The 22887-nt window shown below is 44.8% G+C and overlaps 1 protein-coding gene across 1 annotated transcript; it reads left to right on the forward strand.

The window, feature by feature from the left end:
- Positions 1-11702: 11702 nt before the first annotated feature.
- LOC145796257 (uncharacterized) lies at positions 11703-21340 on the forward strand. Its single transcript, XM_082881318.1, has 3 exons — positions 11703-11768; positions 13125-13229; positions 20789-21340. The coding sequence occupies exons 1-3, from the start codon at positions 11703-11705 to the stop codon at positions 21338-21340; spliced, it is 723 nt and encodes a 240-aa protein (XP_082737444.1).
- The last annotated feature ends 1547 nt before the right edge of the window (positions 21341-22887 follow it).

The following is a 22887-nucleotide window of genomic DNA, read 5'->3' on the forward strand; positions in this document are numbered from 1 at the left end:
ACAGTTGAGTCAGGCGTTCTGTCTTTCCCCTGTCGTCAACGTACTCGCCCGGAGGGCACTCTACCCACCAGAAGAAATAGCTGTGAGCTAATGGCATCAGGCATGAACCCGCAACTTCCTATTCATTCATTAATCACCCTGGGGAGGGACGAAAAAATGAGAGAATAAAGAATAGAGAGGTGTAAGTTGAGAGAAAAGTAAGAAAAAGGGTTTTGAGAGAAAAACCGAGCCTGAGGGCCGAGTGATGCGAGAATCACAGATCAAAAATGGTGGGAAACAATACCCAGAGAAACTGGCTCCTCGTGATCTGAGGTCCCCCATCGTCGACGCGCCTGTGTGTCGTGTCTTTTGTTTTGTTTACTTCAACCTTTGTTTTAGGTCTCTTCCGAGTGTGTCTGGTTGTGTTTAGGTCGCGTACCTCTTTGTTTGAGTCCTCCCCGCTGTGTTCAGTTGTAGGCTCAATACCCCGGTTAAGAAAGCCCCTTTTCTGAAAGTTAATCGTTTATGCTCAGAATGTTGTGCCATTCTCTATATTCGATTGTGTTTCAACTCCACCTGGTTTCACCTCCGTAGTCCATCTTGTCAGATTGGGCTGCTTGTTCGGGATTTGCTATGTGCAGAATGAACCGGATGTTGGGTTATTGGGCTGTATGCAGATTAATCCCCAACAGAGTAAGGGCTGTGTGTCCAGAATCAGGCAATGGGTTGTTTGGGTTATTTTGCTGTTGGTTGTTTAGTTATCTGATTATTACAGTGCAAGTGTTCAATTTTCAGGCAACCAGTCAATTCCATTTACGTTGAGGTGTAATATGATGAGATGCAATGCAATACGTGAGATATGTAAATGTAACACTTTTTCAGATAAAAAGCCTGTTTCATTTCATCATCTTTTCAAATGTACAAGTTTTGGAAACAAAAACCTGCCAGCGGCAGTACAGAGCATCTAACTACCAACAAAAGAGAAAAGTACAAGAAAGAAAAATAACAAAAATATGTATCCATGTCGAGCACTCCGAGGGCCATCAGTCTGTCCTAGTCCTCTTCCTGGACGAAGGTCCAGGAGCATCATCAGCATCGTCGTCAGAGCCCGAGCTAGTGCCGTCTCCGGTCTCCTCCTCTGATGACTCCGCCTCCGCCTCTGACTCCTCGTCGTCATCATCATCCGGGACTGGAGCTCGCGAGCTACTCCCGACATAAGTGCGCCCCGCCTTGGTGCGAGGGAATGCTCTGCCCTCCTCATCTCTCCCTCGGGCAGGGACGGAAGGTCCAGCTGGAGCACCTCCTGCCATAGGAATCTGGAAAGGAGGCTGAAAAAGTACATAAAAGGGCAAATGCATCAGTATACTGTGGACAGTTTATCAGTGCAGAATGCAGTATATGCGTACAGTGTGTGTATGCAGTGGATAGTTTATCAGTGCAGAATGCAGTGTATGAGTACAGTGTGTGTATGCTGTGGACAGTTTATCAGTGCAGAATGCAGTGTATGAGTACAGTGTGAGAATGCCGTGAGCAGTTTCTCAGTGCAGAATGCAGTGTATGCAGTGTATCAGATGCTGTGAGATCAGTATATCAGGTGTTGTGCCGTGCATCAGATTATGTGAAGCAGTGTATGAATGGTATGAGGCCAGTGTCAAAAGAACATACCGGAATGCTGTAGAGGGCCAGGAGATCAAAAGTCCGCTGAAGCATCCCCATCATGGAGGCGTTCATCTCCAATGACTGCCGGGTATACCCAGAAGAAGCCTGCAAAAGTATCAGATGCATCAATATTCTGTGGAATATCAAATAAACTGAAATGAAATGACTATACAAAAATGCAGTAATACATACCGGAGGCAAGTTGGGGACACCGACGAACTCGTGATCAGCTGGGGGAGAGGCGAAGGGGATCTGATAGGTCGCCCCACCTTGCCCTCGGAAAGTCAGTACAGCAGGCAGAGCGGGCCAGCCAGCCCCCCGTCCTCCCTGAGCTCCGCCCCTGCCACGGACTCGAGCCCTCCTCGAAGCCCCTGCTCCAGCTCCCGCTCCTGCCCCAGCCGCTGGCGCCACGGGCCTGGCTCCCTCCGCTCGACGACCGCCGCTCAGAGGTCGCATAAGGTACGTCTGCACGTACTCTCTGTAGTCGCCAATGCCTCTGAAGCGGGCCTCCTCCCAGCCGATAGTGTAATCATCTATCTGCTCGGTGGTGAGCCCCTCAGTCTCCCTCATATCCGCAGAAGGGTGAACCGGGACTATCTGCTCAGGTAATCCTAGGGTCTGGCGTAGGAAACGCTCACCCAGGTACCAAGCCCGACAGACCGGGCCCTCCAGTAAGATCCGGAAACGCGAGGTCTCCTCAGCACCGGCAAATCGGTCCCGCATCGTCGCCGGCAATGGAGCCCACAACTGCCAAGTGATCTGAAAATGACATACAGTCTGTTATCTACTGTTTTTGAAATATGCAGTGGAAAGGTGAAGCTTAAATGAACTGCAAGTAAAACATACCTCGGCAGGGGTAATGGTGTCGAAGTATCGGCGGAAGAAGCTGAATGTCTCTCGTGGCCGCCGGGTGCATCTCCCATCAAAGCGGCGCGAAAAGGGGAGGACCAGAGGAGTCTCTCTGACTGGTATGGGAGCGAGCCTAGGAAGGTAGGCGTAAACCCACAACTGCAAGGTAAATACCAGTGCATTTATCAGATAAAGCCAGATGCAGAATAAAGCAGAAATGGCAGAGCCGTATGTTGTGCAGTGTATTGTGCAGAGTGTGCAGTGTGAGCAGTGTACAGTCAGTGTAAAGCAGAATGTATGTGTGTGCCGTGTGTACAGTATACAGCAAGCATAAAATAGACTACAGTGTGTGCAGTGTACAGAGTACAGAAAATATAGGGCAGAAATGAAAAGCGGAGAAGAAGTGTACCTCCCACGCCCGCCAGTAGCCTCCGAGCAACTGTCCGCTGCCGCGGGAAGCTGAGCTCATGTACCCGTAGAGAGTGGCCAGAGCGGCGCCACCCCAGTCATAATGCAGGATGTCTCGGACGTCCACCAGTGCGCTGAGAAGGCAGAGAGGCACGGTGTTCGCCCGGTCGGTGAAGATGGTCGTCCCGAACAAAAACATGAAGAAGCCGCGAGCGTACCTCTCCACGGCCTCCAGGGTCATCGGGGCTGCATCAACAAGAGTGGGCTGCACCCTGAACTGCACCTCGAACCAGGAATACCGGACAAAGCCTGGACGAGCAAGAGGTGGCGCCTCACCCAGCAGATGGACCTGAGCGGCAGTCCACTCATCCATGTCGATATCAAAGGGGATCGGATCACCCCCTACCCTGATGCCTGTGAGCATAGAGAAATCGTAAGGGGTCATCGTCATGTCCCCTGCTGTGGAGAAGTGAAATGAATCGGTGGTGTCCCACCATCTCTCTGCCAGTGCGGCAAGGAGAGGTCTGCATGTGGTAAGCCTGGAGAGTCCTCGGCAGAAGGCGCCGAAGCTCGCCTGGTCCACTATGCGACGGACCGCGTCAGGAAGCTCGTCGTACCACTCCCGAGCGCCAGTGTTCCCATACTCGCGGATGGTATGGGAATCTCCCTGTAAATAGAAGATAACAATTGCAAGACAACATTCAAAATGCAGTTTTAAGAAGCGAACAGATATAGCATGCGTGCAAGTTTAACAGATCTAAACAAATACCGGGTGCCGGTGTGCTTATAGTGGACTACAACGTGTGATGCGTCAGCGTGTTTGGGTGGTTCAGAGCAAATGTAGCATGTGTGAAAGTTTGACAGATTCGAACAAATACCGGGTGCCGGTGTGCTTATAGTGAACTACAATGTGTGATGCGTCAACGTGCCCGAGTGGTTCAGTACAGTGTAGCATGTGTGCATGGTTTGGCAGATTCAAGCAAATGTTGGATATCGCTGTGTTTGTAGTGAAATACAGTGAGCACAGTGTGTTTGGGTGATTCGGGGCTAGTGCAGTGTGTGTGCATGTGTCAGTTTCAAGCAGATATCAGTTGTATGTATGTTTACAATCAACTACGGTGTATAGCATATCAGACTAAAGCAGTTAAAGAGCATAAATAAGCTACGAAAAGTTTTTGTGCCTACATTGCAGAAAGTAAAGTAAAGGAAAGAGAGTTACCTCAAAAGCGCCGAAGGACAGGTGGGAGGTAGGCTCACGCAGCAATAGCTCGGGTGGCACGTGCCTCTCGAAGCTCCAGAACTGGCGCAGTCCATCGAGGGGCAGAACATGAATCGCCAACCGGTAGGTCGCCGGGTCGAACAGGCGCTCGCTCAAAGGAAGAAGCTCGACCCCGGGATCCATCTCGTGATCCGGGGGAGTCTCGCCGCGTGGAATGTCATCCGCCATGTCAGGAATGATGAGAAAATAGCAGGAGGAAGGAAAACCGGGCTAGAATACGAAGAGTCAACCAAAAAGTCAACTCCCGAGAAGGTAAAAAATGGCCGGAAAGGCCGGGATGTGAAAATGGTACGAAAATCAAGAGGGAAGCGAGGGGAACAAACCCCGAAAAGGTGGGAACGTCAAACGAGGCACCGAAACAAAGTTTTGTTCGGTTGAAAATGTCCGAAACGCGAAGAAAATCGCGAATCCGACGACGAAACGGGCGTAGAACGCGAAGAAACGAGCAAAAGAGGAGAGAAAAACACTCTAGAGAGAGAGTGTGGGACTTTTCGGCGGAAGGGAAAGTAAGAAAATAGGGTTTGAAACCCTATTTTAAAACACCCGAGGTGAAATGTCGAATCTGCCCTGACTCAGCAACTTTTTGCCGGTCGGCAATATTTTGTGCCGACCGGCACAATATTGTGCCGATGGAGTTATTTTGCAGCCGGTGGACAGCCGGTGGCCTCCCCTCCCGGCCGGTGGTGTTTCCACAACCTTGTTTAGGCCATATGATAAGTTTTTGGTCTTCATAGCTCAAGAAAGTGCAAGAAAGTGTATCTCCGACGCTCAACCGGCCTCCGTTTTGACCTCGGACCGCGTCTTCTATGCGTAGCACTCCAACTCATGCAATGATTGTATCCTTTGATATCCTTTTTGCCTCTTATGAGATCCAAAAGTTGCCCAGTGTGCGTTGCACGCGTTCATCGCACTATCTCGGTGCATCACATCGCACTATTACGCACCTCACAGTTGCATCGTTATGCACATACTACATGCGTTGTAACACGCACCCCTTGCATTGTCATGCACATCTCTCAGGCCTTGTCATTGCATTTTTTATTACTAGCATTGTCATGCATTCCGAAACACGTGCGTTGTTACGCATTTAAGTCCATTTACATTTTACATTCCGTGGGGCATGCGTGTCACACTTAGCATCGTTTTACATTCCGTGTGGCATACGTGTCACAACTGGGCATCATTTTGCATCTTATGAGGCATGCGTGTCTCATTTGTTTCATTTTGCATCTTATGAGGCATGCGTGTCTCATTTGTTTCGTTTTGCATCTTGTGAGGCATGCTTGTCTCATCTGTATCATTTTCTATCTTATGAGGCATGCGTGTCTCATTTGTATTATGTTGCATCCTGTGGGGCATGCGTGTTTCATTTTGTCTCATTTTCATCGGCACGTGTGCCTCACTTACATCGGCACGTGTGCCTCACTTACATTGGCACGTGTGCCTCGTTCTCATCGACACGTGTGCCCCATTTGCATCGGCATGCGTGCCTCATTTGTATCAGCATGCGTGCCTCATTTGCATTGGCATGCGTGCCTCATTTGCATTGCCTTACATTCCTTGCGACCTGCATTGTCTTGCATCCACTTTGCACTGTTATGCATACTAATTTCATTACTTGCGTAGACCGCATATTAATTACATTACCTGCGTAGACCGCATGTTTGTAATCAATTTCGTTACTTGCGTAGACCGCATATTAATTACATTACCTGCGTAGACCACATGTTTGTAATCAATTCCATTACTTGCGTAGACCGCATGTTAATTACATTACCTGCGTAGACCGCATGTTTGTAATCAATTCCATTACTTGCGTAGACCGCATGTTAATTACATTACCTGCGTAGACCGCATGTTTGTAATCAATTCCATTACTTGCGTAGACCGCATGTTAATTACATTACCTGCGTAGACCGCATGTTTGTAATCAATTCCATTACTTGCGTAGACCGCATGTTAATTACATTACCTGCGTAGACCGCATGTTTGTAATCAATTCCATTACTTGCGTAGACCGCATGTTAATTACATTACCTGCGTAGACCACATGTTTGTAATGAATTCCATTACTTGCGTAGACCGCATGTTAATTACATTACCTGCGTAGACCGCATGTTTGTAATCAATTCCATTACTTGCATAGACCGCACGTTAATTACATTACCTGCGTAGACCGCATGTTTGTAATCATTTTATTACTTGCGTAGACCGCACGTTAATTACATTACCTACGTAGACCACATGTTAATTACATCACCTGCGTAGACCGCATGTTTTGGTTGCGTAGACCGCATATTAATTTCATTACCTGCGTAGACCGCATGTTTTGATTGCGTAGACCGCATTATTGTTCAATTTCATTACCTGCGCAGACCGCATGTTTTGCTTGCGTAGACCGCATAATTGTTCAATTTCATTACCTGCGTAGACCGCATGTTTTGCTTGCGTAGACCGCATTATTGTTCAATTTCATTACTTGCGTAGACCGCACGTATTGCTTGCGTAGACCGCATAATTGTTCAAAATTCATTACTTGCGTAGACCGCATGTTTTGATTGCGTAGACCGCATAATTGTTCAAAATTCATTACCTGCGTAGACCGCATGCTTATGATCAATTTCGTTGCCCACGTAGACCGCGTGCTCCATTTACACATCTGTGCCTTCGCAGCATTGTTATGCTCCCCACTTGCTTTGCGCTATCACGCATTTCGAGTACACTACTATGCATGTTGTTAACAATGTTGTACCTGTTAAGTTTGTTTTCTTTGCAGGCACGATATTGTATGTACGGTTCATTTGAGGCTAGTGCAACTAGACGAGCCGCACAGGTATTGTATCCTCCGAGTGAGAAGTATCGAGAATTGCATAATTCTCTTACATCCTTTCTGCATTGTAGTGTAGTTTGGTGTATGCTAGCTTAAAACTGTCGCATGCGTGCTTCATTACAGCTTTCTTTGCATGATCATAAGTTATGCTTGGCTTCGTGCATTGTCTTGCATTTTGCCCCTGCCTTCGGGCGCATACCTTGTTTGTCTTGCATGTTTGTCTAAGTCTTCGGCCTTGTCAAAAATGGGTCGTCTCTGGGCTTTGACATTCACTCCCGTCATTGTTATGACTTTCGAGTTCTGTCAAAGAGGGGCAACTGTAGACACCCCATTTTTGACCGTCCTCAAGACTTGGACGTCACTGTTTGAACACCCGGTGATCATCCATGTTTGTGTTCGTTTGGAGTTCCCGGAGGTCTCGGCTACGCGCCTTGCCTCAGGATCTCTGAACTCGACCGTTTAGTGTCTTGTTTTGCACCAAACACTTGTGTTTTACCTTGGAAGGGCAGGGAATGCCTTGTGAGGCATCCCCACACACCACCGGCCATGGCCAGAGGCCACCGGCTGGTTTTTTCTGCCACCGGCAATGTATATTGCCGGTCGACACTATTTAGTGCCGGTCGGCACTCTTTTTTGCCAAAATGGCATCTTTGGCCGGCCGACTACTGTGCATCTGCTTTTGCAGATATTTTAAGACAGCTGTCTTGCTTTTGGCTCCCCTCCATACTCGTGTATGGAGGGATCTCCCTCTTTGGAAGCTTGTCTTGTAAGCTTTACAAGACAAAAGCCTCTATAAAGAGAGGTCTTCTCTCTTGTTGCAAGGGTTAGACACTTGAGACATTTTAGAGATAGAAAGGACAGAGAGAAGCTCTGGTTTTAGGGTTAGGGTTCATACATATCTCCTATCTCTCTTTTTCTCTCTTTGTGTTCTAGGTGTTTTAGTCCATACTATTGCACACAAACACCTAGTGTTTCACCTTCCTTTGGCTCCTGAGGTTCTAAGGGGCTGATTTTGGTGTTTTGGTGTTGGATTCAAGCCAAGGAGGGCCATTGAAGCATCATCTGTGAAGGTGGTCTACAAGGGTGAGAAACTTCCCTTTTATTCCCCATTTTTGCATCTTGTTTTTGCCTATCTTTGAACTATTTTTGTGCTTAGTGTATAACATAAAAAAGTTCTGTTTTTCATCCCTCTTGATTGTTTATTAAGAGTGTTTTGTGGTTTGGAGGTGTTTGACCCCTCTTAGGCCTTGAAAGGCCCCATGTTGTGCTATTTTGTGCAAGTTTCGAGACTTTGGTGTTTGGGCCACTTCACCACTGAAATCTTGAGGGATTTCAGTGGTGAAGATGGTGCCTTGAAGTCCCAAGAAGGAGAGGGCCACCCCCTCTCCTTGTTGTCCTTGATATGGACCATTTTTGGCCTCTTGAGGGAGCATCTAGCTAAGCTTCATGTTGACCATGCCTTGGCTGTTTTTTGAGCCTATTATATCATAATATGCCTCTGTTTATTGTTGGTTTTGGTACACCATGCATGCTTAGCATACCTGCCATGTAATGCCTTGTTATTGCCTTAATATGCCTTAGGTTGTTAGTCTTTGTTCAAGCATGTTTTAGGCTTAGTCTTGTGAAGGTTTTGTGCATATTTTGCCGTGTTTTAGGTCTGTCCATAGTTGTTTGGGTCGGATTTGGCATGCTTAGTATAGCCCCTTTGCATTCCGGCTTGTTAGCCTTAAGTATGTGAATGTATAGCATGACATGTTTGCATTGATTTGGTGATTTGGAACCATCCACCATGTCATTTCAGTCCCATTTGCATGCCTATATGTTTACATTGGACGCATCTTTAATGCTTTGAAAGCTTGTGTAGCATGTTCCATGTTTTGGCCATTGTGCATGTTTTGAAATTGAGCCTCTTAGATGCCATCTAGGGGGCCCCCTTTGCATAGTCTAGGTCTGTCTTGAACCTATCTAAAGCCCTCTTAGCCTTGCGAGGCTTGGTTGGCTTAGTCATGGTTCAAGTCCCCTTGACTTGCTTCAAGTACTTGGACCATTTGCATGCTAATGTTTAGCCTATCTTGTTGTTTGATTTGACACCATCTTAGCATGATTTTCAGAGCTTATGTTGCATGCTAATTGTCCATGTTATCCCTCACTTAAATGTGTTTGAGAGTTGCTTCACTTATGCCTAAGCATTGGCCCTTTAACATGTGCATGCGTGTATGTGTTTTAGTCTTTTATTTTGGTCACTTTGGCCACTATTTTAGGCCCATTTAGAGTTGCCTAAATCATGTATAAGTCCATCTTTTCATCCATTTGCATTGCCACATGTTTGCTTGTATGCTTGCATAAGTGTCTTGCCATGCCATGTTGCATCCTTAGCTTGTATGCCTAGGTTGCATTGCATCTTGCATGCGTGCCTTGTTCCTTGACTTGGTGATAGGAATTGGGCCTTGGTTTGTTTGTTTGGTTTGCATTTCATTTGACATGAAAATTGCATACTTGATTCTTTGGGCCATCATGCATAGAAATGCGTGATTGGTGGTCCGAGAATCGAGACACATATCCCTTTGAGTCAAAAACATGATAGGGGACATGGTTGGTGCATATATGCCTTGAATTGTGCTGCCATGCTTCGCCTTGCCCTCTGTTGCTGTCAATTGCAGATTCTGCAGGAACACTCTGCCGACCGGCAGTGTCAAGTGCCGACCGGCAATCCTTTCTCTGCCGACAGCTTCACCAATGGCCGGTGGCCACATGCTACTGCTGGTGGCAATCCCATTTAGCCGGTGGTGTCCCCCAATGTCCAAGGGAGCATTCCTGAGATTTTGGCAGCCTCCAGACGAGTAAAGGAAGGAAAACAGAGGCAGCCTATGCATGGCGGTGCATTTCCGAGCAGGACCGAGCGTGCATTGCATCGAGCTCTTCTCCCGGGGCAGTTTATCTGTTTTCCTAGCTTAAATTAGTTTGTTAACTGATTAGGCAATTTGTAATATTTAGTTAGCTAGCGTAGTTAATTAATTTGTATTATTTATTTGGTCCCTCCGAGTGAGGGCAAATCTGTAATAAGTGTGTGTGAGTGGTGTGTATGTCTTCCAATCCCCACTCCTTTCTTCCCTTTTATTTACCTGCTTATGATGGTAGATTAGGGCACGTCTAAATTAGCATACCTTATGCTATGCATGCGTGCATTCATGCATTTGTATTGCATGCATTAGGCTCAGTACATCACGCTAACTGCATTTGTACTTCAATTCAAAATTGAATACGTGCATCAAATTGATCGCATTTCACATGCCATGTTTAGGTTAGCCGAGCCTACTCCAATTGCATTTTTTTTGCATGCGATGCATTAGTCATTTTTCATAAACTAGGACATGCATATTTGCTAACTAGTTTATTGTTTTGGCACGGAGTACGATGTAAGTATTTATGCTTTAGCATCCCGCATGCGTGTGAGTGTTGCCATGACAGTATGCTTGCCATGCGGCTAAATGCTTATGTGATAAACCGTTTGAATGCCTGTGGGTAAAGGTTGGATTGTTTGAGTTGGAAAAACTCGTTCAAATCCGTGTTTTAAGCCTACTTGCGAGTGGCAAAATCCAAAACATTTTCCAAAACAAACGGATATGCAATGCTTGTTTCCAAATTAGGCAATCTAGTCTATACTTGTTTGTTGTGCGCATAACATAGTAATTCTAGGCTAATAACTGGAATAAGAACACATAATGTTTTCAAAACGGATATCACGGTTAGTAGAGGCCGGTCTTCGGACCGGGCGAGAGGGGGTGCTCATAGCTGACCTTCCCCAATCGTACCCTAGCTCCCGAGCCGAGACAACTCCGGTGATGACGGACATGTGGCCTTCGGCACCGAGTCAGGGTTTCCTAAATTCTCTCATTTTAAAATATTTAGGTGGCGACTCTGTATCTGGAAAAGCAGTCCATGTTTGGCACTACTTTTCAAAAAATCAGTTTCTCAAAAACGATTTGCCGAATTTGGACTCTTTGGTTCAGATTAAGAACCGTGACACGAATCGAGAGTCCGAACTGTAGCGAGGTTCCCCCGCGGACTTGTTACAATACATCACCCCTTCCCACCTACGTAAATCGGCATTGTTCATCCCTGAGAGTACTGACTTGTGCATGATGAACACGTCTCTACTCCAACCCGAACTAGTGATGGTGACAGTGGAAAATAAATGGAGGTCAGCCTTGGTAGAGAATATCAATATGTTGCTCGAGGGCTCTGAAGACTTATTTGAAGGGGGTATAACCCATACTGCTATATTATACCAATCAATCAAGCTAAGCTGGAAGTGGTGTTGCCGACTTATATGGAGGTCAATGTAGTTCAAGAGGATGGCCCAAGTCAGGGATTAGATGATCAAGCCAACCTAGAGGAGGATATAGACAATTGCAACTCTTTGATGAGCAAGATCAAGGGGACATGCATATTGATTGGTTTGATCTGAACAGGTCGACAGACAATTTTGGGTGGCTAAGTGATGAACCCAATAGAGATGAGGGAACTGAATCGAAGTTGGAAGAACAGAACGCAGGAACTGCTGCAATGGCCGGAATGGCCAATGGAAAGGGTAAATTGCCGGAAAACACCGGTGTAGAACAATTGGCTCAGGAGCTGGGCATTGTTAGTACTGTACATACTGAATAAGAAGCCGTGCTGAAACGGTTTGAGAAAGAAATGGATGAAAACAACTGGAAAGCTAGAAAAGCCCAACACCCTAAGATTGAGATTTGTGATGAGAAGGTAATCCCAACGGAGCTGGACAAATGTTTGTCGGCTGCCGAAGGAGTCTGGTAGGATGACAATGACCTACACTTGGCTTATACTGATGAAGATTAGGGCAAAGACCTTCCTGACAACACTTGGTATGTGGAAAAAGTTGACCATACGACAAGAAGTGGCCAGTATTTCAAACCACCGCATCTGGACCAACCCGAGGCATTCGAGAAGGATAAAGAAGTTGAGAAACAGAGGGAAAAACTGTTAGAGGAAGAGGCTGTGCTGAAACAGTTGAAGAAGATTCAAGTTGATATATCTATCAGGGGTCTGCTTATGGCTTCGCAAGTGCACAGACAGGCTGTACTATCGGCGATGGATAAAGCTAAGTTGTCCATCGACACCACCCCGGAACAACTGGCGGGATTAGTCTTCCCAGGAGGCGCTACGCCAACCTTGACCGTTTCGGACAAGGAACTGTCGTCGGAAGGCTCTACACACAACAAGCTTCTATACATATCAGTGAACTGTCAGGAAAAGTGAATGCCAATGGTATTGGTCGACACTGGGTCAACAATCAACATATGTCCTTGTCGCACGGCTTATGCTATTGGCCTGAAACTAGCTAATTTTGTGCCTACAGCCCAAGTGATTCAGGCGTATAACAATACAAGCAGAGAGGTGACGAGAGCAGTGCAGATTAGAGTATAGGTTGGCCCGGCTCAGCAGGATATTGAATTCCATGTCCTGGATATACCAGCCACTTTCAACTTACTACTTGGGTGACCCTGGCTGCACCAAGTAAAAGATGTCTCTTCCACCTTCCACCAAATGCAAAAGTACCCCCACAGGAAAGGGGTGGCCATAGTCTTCGAGAATTCGTCTATACATCCTCCGCCAGAGGTCATTACACCTGTGCTGGAGATTGTGCATGGCGAAGATGATGTTTTCCTTTTGGGGTTTGCCTTGGCTAAGGCCCGGATAGTTCAAAGTATCTTGGCTGTTGATGAGGGCTTGTATTTTAGCGCCCAATCTGTATACTTCATGAACAAGCTCCAACACATGACAGGAATGGGACTGGGAAGAAGCAGACAGAAGGGCGTTACTGCATTGGCCGATGTGCCACATAACCCGCATGTCTTTGGTCTTGGCTATACGCCCACCAAAGAGGACTAGGCTAGGAAATGGAAAGAGATGGCCGGCAGAGCCAGAGAAAAGCAGACTGGGAGGCGCTACAAGCTTGTGCATTGACCAATCTGGGGAACCCTGAATGGTTATTTTATTCAAGAGGGAGAAGCCTTCCCATTTTGTGGTTTCCCTGAGCCCTGGTTCAACTCTGAGAGGCAGTGGGTTCCCGGCTTTGAGATTTTCTTTGACTTGCAGCTGCAAGAGAGTGATACAGAGGAACAGACTGAACTAACTGTTGAAGCTGCAAAGAGCACAGAAAGTGATTCCGACAGCACCGAGCTTGAAATAGAAGCAGCACTGGCATGTCTCCTTTCAGATCCTCAGATCAACTCAGAGAGCTTGGGGGATAACCTAACCGTTTCCATGATCGGGGACCAACCAGGTGCGAACCCTTCTAGCAACATCTTGGATGCATCTGACGCGCCATCCCTCATTTGGCAGCTAGAGGAGGGCTACCTGTCGAGCAGTTCTGAGTCGGGTAGTGAACCATAATCTGATTCCACAAAGTCTGGGGAGTCGGAATCAGATTTTGGTTCCTCTAAGTCTGGGTCCGGTATTCCTGGGGTTGATAACTCGGATACCGAGGTTTTGTCCAGGTCGTCCTTTTCTTTTTCTTTTGAGTCGGTTGTAACCGAGGAACTGGATGAGCTGTACCTTTTGAATGAGAATGCCAATCCAGATTCTGAGTATTTCTCTATGCCTCTTGTTTATTGCATTGATCATGATTTTCAAAATTTTGGTGAAAACAATGAGGAAGGAATTCCTCTGGTTTGAAAATTTTGATTAATCGAGAGGAGGAGAGCTTTGCAAAACCCCTCACTAATGAAATCATTACAATTAATGTAGGTACTGAGAAGGAGCCGCGTCTAGTCCAAATCGGGTCCACGTTGTCTTCGAATGAGCGTGAGCATTTAGTCGCTTTATTAAAAGATTTCAAAGATGTTTTCACGTGGTCCTACGAAGACATGCCTGGAACCGATCCTGAGATTGTACAACATCGGATCCCTCTTGACCCCAAGGCTCAGCCCATCAAGCAGAAGTTGCGGAGAATACGCCGAATTGGGCTTTGAAGATTAAGGAAGAGGTCACCAAGTAGATAGATGCAGGGTTCTTGCTAGTATCTGAGTATCCAACTTGGTTGGCCAACATTGTTCTAGTGCCAAAGAAAGACGGAAGAATTCAGGTGTGTGTGGACTTCAGGGATCTCAATAGAGCCAATCTGTAGAACGACTTTCCCTTGCCGCCTATTGATGAATTGGTGGACTTCACAGCAGGCCATGCGTTGCTCTCCTTCATGGATGGATTTTTCAGGTATAACCAGATTCTGATGGCACCCGAAGACAGAGAGAAAATTGCTTTCACTACGTCGTGGGGAACCTACTGCTACAGAGTGATGCCGTTTGGGCTGAAGAATGCAGGGGCTACCTATTAACGGGCTGCAACCACTATTCTGCATGATATGATCCATAAAGAGGTTGAGGTGTACATGGACGACATGATTGTCAAGTCCAAGGAAAGAGAGGGTCACTACATTGCCTTAAAGAAATTCTTTCAACAGATCAGAGAATACAGACTGAGGTTGAATCCACAGAAGTGTACTTTCGGTGTAATAGCAGGGAAAATGTTGGGATTCTTGATTACACAAAGAGGCATCAAGGTAGATCCTTCCAAAATCAAGGCCATCGTAGAAATGCCACCACCAAGGACTAAAAAGGAGGTGCAAGACTTTCTGGGTAAAGTGCAATTCATAAGACGGTTTATCTCTAAATTAACCTTGACTTGTGAACCACTATTTGGTCTCCTGAAGAAAGGAAAGAAGTACTGATAGGATGATCGATGTCAATTCGCTTTTCAGCAGATCAAGCAGTACCTTCAGAATCCACCTATGTTATCGCCGCCAGAGCCGGGGAAGCCCTTGATTTTGTATCTGTCAGTAACGGACACAACGATGGGATGCATGCTTGCTCAGGAATCTAAAGATAGGGTGGAGAAAGTCATCTATTATTTGAGAAAAAAAATGCTGGATTACGAGACCCGCTACACACTGCTAGAAAAAACTTCCCTAGCCTTGGTATGGGCTACTAGGAAGTTGAGGCACTACTTGTTAGGTCACTCCGTAATTCTGGTTTCAAGATTAGATCCCATCAAATATCTCTTTGAGAAACCAGAGCTTATGGGAAGGCTAGCCCGTTGGTTGCTTCTCCTCTCTAAATTTGATCTAAAGTATGTTACTCGCAAGTTTGTTAAGGGAAAAGCGGTAGCTGAGTTCCTGGCAGATCGTCCAGTGGAAGGGGATGAAGTGGTAAAATACATGTTCCTAGATGAAGCTATTCTGCAAGTCAAGGAAGAGATTTGGACAATGTACTTTGACGGAGCGTCTAATTAATACGGTTATAGGATAGGGGTGTTGCTGATAGCACCCGACAATTTCCATATACCCTTAGCCTTCAAACTTCGGTTCAAGGTATCCAACAACGAAGCAGAATACGAGGCATGTATTGCTGGTTTGGAAGTCGCCCTAGAACTAGGGGCAAAAAGGTTGGACGTCATCGGGGACTCGAACCTAGTTGTGTCTCAAGCTAAAGAAGACTGGAAGGTTAAAGAAGAAAGATGAAGATCTATTACCAGACCCTGGACGTTCTGATTCCTAGGTTTGAGAACCTGACGTTCACGCATCTACTAAGGGAGAACAACAGGTTCGCTGATGCCTTATCAACTCTATCTTCTATGATAGACATCCCGTTTGGAGTCCAGATGTGTCCAATTATCATTGAATAGTGGTATACGTCGGCCTACGAGTCTATCGCCACAATAGATGAAGTGCAAGATCAAAACCCATGGTTCTACGATATCTGGAACTTCTTGGAAAACGAGGTCTATCCATCAAGGGTAAATGCCAAAGATAAGAGGGCAATACGGTGGATGGTCGTTCAATTTATCATCTGTGGAGGTAAACTGTACGAGAGGGGTCATCTCGGAATGCACAAGTTGTGTGTCGACGCAGAGGAATCAAAGCACCTAATGGAGGCCATCCATGGGGGAGAGTGCAGAGGGCACATGAACGAAGTAATGTTAGCTCGGAAGATTCTCAGGCAAGGTTACTACTGGTCTACCATGGAGGAAGATTTTATCAGTTTTGTTCAACGATGCCACAAATGCCAAATTCATGCCAATCGCATGAACATCCCACCGTCGAAGCTATACAACATGACTTCACCATGGCTTTTCTCAGTCTGGGGAATCGACGTCATCAGCGCAGTCACACCGAAAGGGTCAAATGGGCATGAATACATTCTAGTGGCAATTGATTATTTCACAAAGTGGGTGGAAGCTCAGTCTTATGCAGTGTTGAAAGCAGCGCATGTGGCTAAGTTCATCCGAAACAACATCATTTGCCGTTATGGAGTCCCAAAAGAGATCATTTCAGATAATGGCTCCCATTTCAAGAGAGAAATGATCGACTTGTTGGAGAAATACAACGTGACTTTTCATAAGCCATCCACATACCGACCGCAAACCAACGGAGTTGTTGAGGCTGCCAACAAGAACATCATGCACATTCTGCAGAAAATGGTTGAAACCTACAGGGACTGGCCAGACAAATTGCCATTTGCACTCTCGGGCTGTAGAACTTCAATTCGGACGTCTACTAGGGCAACTCCTTACTCTCTTGTTTATAGGATAGAAGCTGTTCTGCCAATTAAAATAGAAGTCTCGTCGCTGCGGGTTATGGCTGAATGTCAGATAACAGAGGCGGACTGGCAACAGAGCAGGTTTGAAGAACTGATGTTGTTCGATGAGAGAAGACTGAAAGCATTATACCATGTTCAAGGTTATCAATACAGGATTGCTAAGGCTTTTAACAAGAAGGTTAAGTCCCAGAATCTCAAAGAAGGGGATTTGGTGCTAAAAGACAACTGAGCTCCCGTCCACGACCCTAGGCGCAATTTCAGACCCAATTGGACTAGTCCTTACATCATCAAAACTATCTGGTCGGGTGGAGCCATTATTCTTATGGACCTGGATGACCTAGAATTTTCCTAACCAATCAACATGGACAAATTGAAGAAATACTATCCCTGAGAGGCTCGCTAGGTCAAAAACCTGGAAGGGCGACCTAGGTAAAAGTTAGAGCAAAAAAATTGGAAATAAATAAAAACTGAGCTCGCAAGATTGAAAACCCTAAAGAGCGGCCTTGGAAAAAGTTAGAACATAAAAGGAGAGCGTTAATACTCGAGTGAACCCAAACCGAACTATGTAAGGCCTAATTCCCATCTTTGGGATATGTAGGCAACTTCATCCTGAAGTTCGGCCATAAACACCTCCAAACCAACTGTCATGTCCATGTGTTGATCAGGTCATCTTTGTCTATTCTTTATCTGAATGTTCAGTTATGTTTGGTTGTGATCTTTATTCTGAGAACTGGTTACAATGTTGAGCAGTGCTATTTAGACAAAAGGCAATTTGTGATCTTTGGATTCAAGGTTGTACATCTCGATGATAGATTCCGTGCGTGTCAAGTTGTGATCCTTATCGAAAATGGTTTTGGAAAGTTTTGATAAAAGTTGATTTTTGCTCAAATTTTTCCTTTTACAACTTAAACAATTTTTGGACCAAAAAGAAAATTTTCAGTGCTCACAACTTTAATTTCATTGATTTCAATACAAAGTTCTTTAACTCTCGATACAAATCAAAATTGCTTTTATTACATTCATAAAACATGAAAAGTAAGATCAAAGCAAATCAACTAGGGGCATAGATGAGTCAGGTTCGCCTATGTCCCCCGCTTGTGCTTGTGGAAGCTTCTAATGGTAAAGTGGGCCCAGTTTGTGTTTTATCTTCAAGCCAAATCAGGCACTTGCCAGAAAGTGCGTAGCTGAAACTAGGGGCAGGGGCCAGAAGCTCTCTCGTCCTCCAAGCAGTGAGGTACCTGGCCAAATATGAACCTCAGATTGGGAATGAAACCGGGTACTCTACCCCATCCTTGGGGCAAGTTTGATCATGTCCAAACTGACACCTGAACCGAAACGAAAAGTAGAATACATAGTGTGTCAGGCCAATCAGTTGAATGCCAGGTTATGGAAACCATGCTGTAGCTCATTTCGATCAGATTAAGCCAGGGGCAATGCCAAGCAATGTCAGCAGCAAACCTGTTGCACATCCAGTGGCACCACCATCCTTCATTTAGGAAATCCACTAGCCGTTGGCAGAAAAAGTATGCTCGAACTGAGTATACGGGGCAAGAGTCCACTACCTTCATCTTGTCCATTAGCCACACCTGGAGAGGGATGAAAGAAAAGAGAGATTAAAGAATAGAGAGACGTATGTTAAGAGAAAAGTGAGAAAAGTGCTTTGAGAGAAAAATCGTGCATGAGTGCCGAGTAATGTAAGGAACATATATTAGAAAGGGTGGGAAACGTTACCTGAAGAAGTAGTGGACTCCTCGCAAATTTGCTTGTCTCTCGCCAACGAAAGGCGTCTAAGCCCATCAAAGTTTTAGCAAATGCTATGCCAATGCGACTCTTGCCCTCTTTCAAACCTTGGGCCACTTCGATGAGTTGAATGCTAGACCCTCCGAAGCTAGGGGCAAGAAGGAAATGAGCCAACATGCATAGGCAAAGGGCATGTTGCCGAAAACCCAACCAAAGAAGATTACCTCGGTCGCCAACTTCAAAAAATCGATGAATTAGACTGGGGATATCCAGCTCTCCATTGTGAACTAAGGATCAAGCCTCGTGTAGAGTAAGCCCGCACATCCATCCCAAAACTTCGATGTGACCAAAATGAGGCTGAGGCAAGATTTCCTCATCGCGCTAGGACAACATTAGCACTTGAAATTCTCCGATTGTTGGGCATATCTCTTGTCCCCTGAAGCTAAAGACAAGTGTAATCGAGCTCCAACATCTAGTTGCGGCATGTAGGAACGAAAAACAAAGCTAAGAACGGCTCAACGGGAATAGTTCATTTATGCCAAAACCCCAGAAGTTCACCTTTTCTGAGCCATCCAAGGTTGCAATCCAATTTGAGAGTTTTTCGGCAAAAAATGGCTCAATTTGTGAAGAATTTGCAGCTGAAATGAAAAAACTACGAGGTCCAACCTGTTGTAAAAGATAAGGTAGTCGATAGAAGCTAGGTGTCAACATTTTGGAGGACTTACACATTGCTGGCCGGCAAGGCTCATTGATGGCCAGCAGGACACCCCTCATGGCCGGCACATGGCCGGTAATCACCGTTTATGGCCAACAGTCTCCTTCTCTAGCCTGCTGTCCTTCTTTGTGCTGGAAAGTGCTGAAAGCATGTGTTTTGTTTTGTTCTTTGTGTGTTTTAGAGTCTTGTTTTGAGTCTTTTCGGGCTTTAGCATGTTTGTTAAGGTCTATTTGTTTTGTTTTGCTTATCTAGTTTTATTTGTGTTGTTGTTGTTTATCGAGTTGTTGTTGTGTTGTTTATCGAGTTGTATATTGTTGTTATTTCAATTGTTGGTTGGTTCATTACCCAATTAAGATTGTTGTGGCAATACAAGTATTCAGTTTTTAGTATTGAGTTCAACCTCATTTTTATGCAATATGGTGCTCATGATGCAAAATACAACACTTTTTCAAATAAACACTGGTTTTCATTCCGATCATGGTTGTTTTTACAAAGAGTGCGGTACAAGTTTTTAAAGCAAATAAAACATGTCTGAAGCTGTACAATGTGCTAAAACTATAAACCAAAAGAAACTAAGCAAAAATACAGTAAATCAGCGTTGGTTGCCTCAGGCCCGAGAAGCCCTCTCCGTCCTCTTCCTCGGAGGAGAGGACTCTAAGGCACTGTCTCCGTCAGCACCGCTGTCTGACTCTCCCTCTGGACTAGAGTCTGAACTGGAGCCATCTCCACTCTCCACCTCCGAGCTCGCCTCAGCACCGCCCCACTCTCGAAACCCGAGTCGGCCAACGATGGATCTAAAGGGGGGCGAAGGGGGGGTCCACACCCCCAAAATTTTGAAAAATATCATATATTATATTAAATTTTTTTAAATAATTTAAAATTATAGGAGTTCGCACCCCCAAATTTTTTTTAGATAATTTCAAAATTATATAGAGTAGCCCTCCCCCCCCCCCAAAAATTTTTTAACTATTTGGAATTTTTTTTTGAATTAGTTAACATATATAATAATCTTTTTTAAATTTCATGTATATGTATTTTTTAAATTAGGTCAAGATGAAAGAAAAATTTTAGAAACTTTAGTGGGTCAAACTGTTATGAAACCTTTACATATATATAAACTATAAGGCTTGCTAGAGAAGCTTTAAACAAAGCACTAAGATTTAAAAAAAAAAAAAAAAAAACTAATCTGATCTGAGAGACTTGCTGTGATTCGGTCAAAGAGAGAGGAGCAAAGCGACGAGGGATATGGAGAAGCTTTGTTATCGGTGGTCCGGCGGAGGCTTCATTGGAGCTGTCGGTGTGGATGGTGGAACCGTGGATATCCCTTCAGACGAAATTATCTGATATTTACAAACGAAGAGCAAGGAAATGCACTGTTATTTGACAAAAAAATAAGTTATGAATCTCAAACGACATCAGATAAAATAATCTGTGGGGGCATAAGTTATCTGATATTCACAAATGAAGAGTTATGAATCTGGTAGTTATCTGATATATGATATCCCTTCAGCTTCAATGTGATGTGATTATTCTGCTTTTAGATTGAATATTATTAATCTATGATTGATTGTGATTTTAGACTGAATAATGTGATTATTTAGCTTTTAATTTGTTATTGGTGCGATGAAAATCTAATAATTGTTACCGGTACAATTATTAACTAAATATTGTGATTTTTTTTTTAATACTATGATTTGGTGTCTATAACAAAGATACTTATTCAAAAATTTAGAGAAGATGGATGGGTTCCATTGTTGGAGAAAATTAAATTATTTTCTAATGATCATGGTATACAGATTCCTGATATGAGTTGTCCTTATAAAGGAGGCCGAGGTCAGTTTAGTTCTGAAAGAGATCAGCTCACCGTGGAACATCATTTTCGAGTTGATATTTTTATGGTTACAGTTGATTCTCAGTTACAAGAATTAAACAATAGGTTTGAGGAAGATGTAATGGAATTGCTTGTTCTTAGCTCAGCTTTGGATCCTAGGGATGGTTATAGATCAATCAAACTTGCAAATAAATTTTATCCCATGGATTTCTCCGAGCAAGAAAAATTGCATTTGAAGTATCAGTTGGAAAACTATAAGCTTGATATTTCCATACTTCCCGAGTTTCAGAAGCTGTCAACCATTTCTGAGTTGTGTCAAATGTTGGCAAAAACAAAAAAGTCGACAAGTTGTCCTCTTATTGATAAATTGATTCATCTTGTGTTGACTTTACTTGTTTCAACTGCTATATTGAAACGTGCATTTCAACTATGAAACTCGTTAAGTCTAAATTGTGCAATATGATGGAAGATGGTTTTCTAACTAGTTACTTGATTACGTACATTGAAAGATACATTTGCTCGAGGGTTTGATGTAGACTCTATCATTCATGCTTTTGATATTATGAAAGAGCATCAAGCTCAATTGAAGATGCCTAACTTTAGTAAATAAATGCATGTAGAAATAGTTACTACTTTTTCTAAGTGAATATAGGAAAAAAAATATTCTCAATTGCAGGATCATATTTTGGTACTCAACTATGTTGACAAGGAATATATAGCTCAATATTTTATCACAACATTATTGATTTTTTTCATGCTAGTAGAAATTGGTATTGAATTTCAAATTTTATTGGTTAGAGGTTAAAACTACTTTGGCCCCCCCAAAGTCATAATCCTAGATCCGTCCCTGGAGTCAGCGTCATCATCTCCACTCTCAGATGACTCTAAATGTTGACTCGCTGCCTCCTCAGAGTCGCTCGTCTCAACATCATCATCACTCAGAATGGGTTCTGAAGGGCCGCTCCCGTCTCGGGTGCCTCAGCCTCTAACTCGGTCGTGTACCGGACTCTATCTCTCTCTTCTTCCTACTGCTGGAGGAGGTACTGCTGGTGCAGGTGCTATAGCTCTCACTAGCACCATCGGCATGGAAGACAGTTGTTACGTATTAGTCACAGCATGTGTATCAGATGCAAGTATAGTATGCAGAATGAGTTGAAGTCAGATACAGTGTGTAAATATAGTGTGCAAGTGCAGTGTGTCAGATGTGGTCTATCAATGCAATATATCAGTACAATTTGGGCAGTTTCAGTTGAAATGTTAGTGTCAGTTTGTCGGTGGAAAGTTGATGCCTGGAATGGAAAATTGAAGAAACTTACCAGGATACCGTAGAGGCTGAGCAGTGCCTCCTTCCTCTGTATCATCCCTATCATCAAGGCTATTAGCTCAAGGACGCCTCTTGTGTACTCGATTGGTGCCTACAAATGTATTTGACTGATTAGTATCTGCCATAGATATATTTGAATTGAAATACAAAGTGCAAGTGCTAAAGTGTGGTTCATACTGGAGTTGGGCCTTGCACCCTGACAAGCTTATCACCAACCGCTGCAGGCTCAATCGGGACCTAATAGGCCTCTTCGGTGTGTCGCCACCAAGTCATCATGGTGGGAAACTTTGGCCAATCAGCCCTCTTCCAAGCTCAAGAAGCCCCTCTGCCATGGGCCCTGCTCACCCAAGTCACTCTATGCCTCGCTCTCGCAGTAGGAATCCCCGCCTCCTCATCACCGCGAACACCCATCAGGGGTGGCATCAGGTGTGTCTAAATGAAATCTGCATAATCGCCCTCTACTCAGAAGAAGTCAACCTCGAGGCCCACTATGAACTGGATGACCACCTCAGCGGATAGGCTCTCTATGGACCGCATGGACTTTGGTGGAGCCATCAGGACGACCGAGTCCGGTACATCCATAATCTGGCACAGGAAGAGCTCACCCAAGAACCAGGCCCGGTAAACCGGACCCTCAAGTAGAATATGGTAGCGGG

This window comes from Camellia sinensis, chromosome 7, assembly GCF_055761805.1.
Source record: "Camellia sinensis isolate YWXY chromosome 7, ASM5576180v1, whole genome shotgun sequence".
NCBI classification, from domain to species: Eukaryota; Viridiplantae; Streptophyta; class Magnoliopsida; order Ericales; family Theaceae; genus Camellia; species Camellia sinensis.

Bases quoted from the DNA above. Each gene is read 5' to 3' on its own strand.
- LOC145796257 (XM_082881318.1), top strand. From the start codon at position 11,703: ATGGATGAAAACAACTGGAAAGCTAGAAAAGCCCAACACCCTAAGATT. The intron at 11,769-13,124 runs GTAATCCCAACG...TTTGACTTGCAG, and splicing joins TTGAGATTTGTGATGAGAAG to CTGCAAGAGAGTGATACAGA. The intron at 13,230-20,788 runs GCATGTCTCCTT...TCTATAACAAAG, and splicing joins TTGAAATAGAAGCAGCACTG to ATACTTATTCAAAAATTTAG.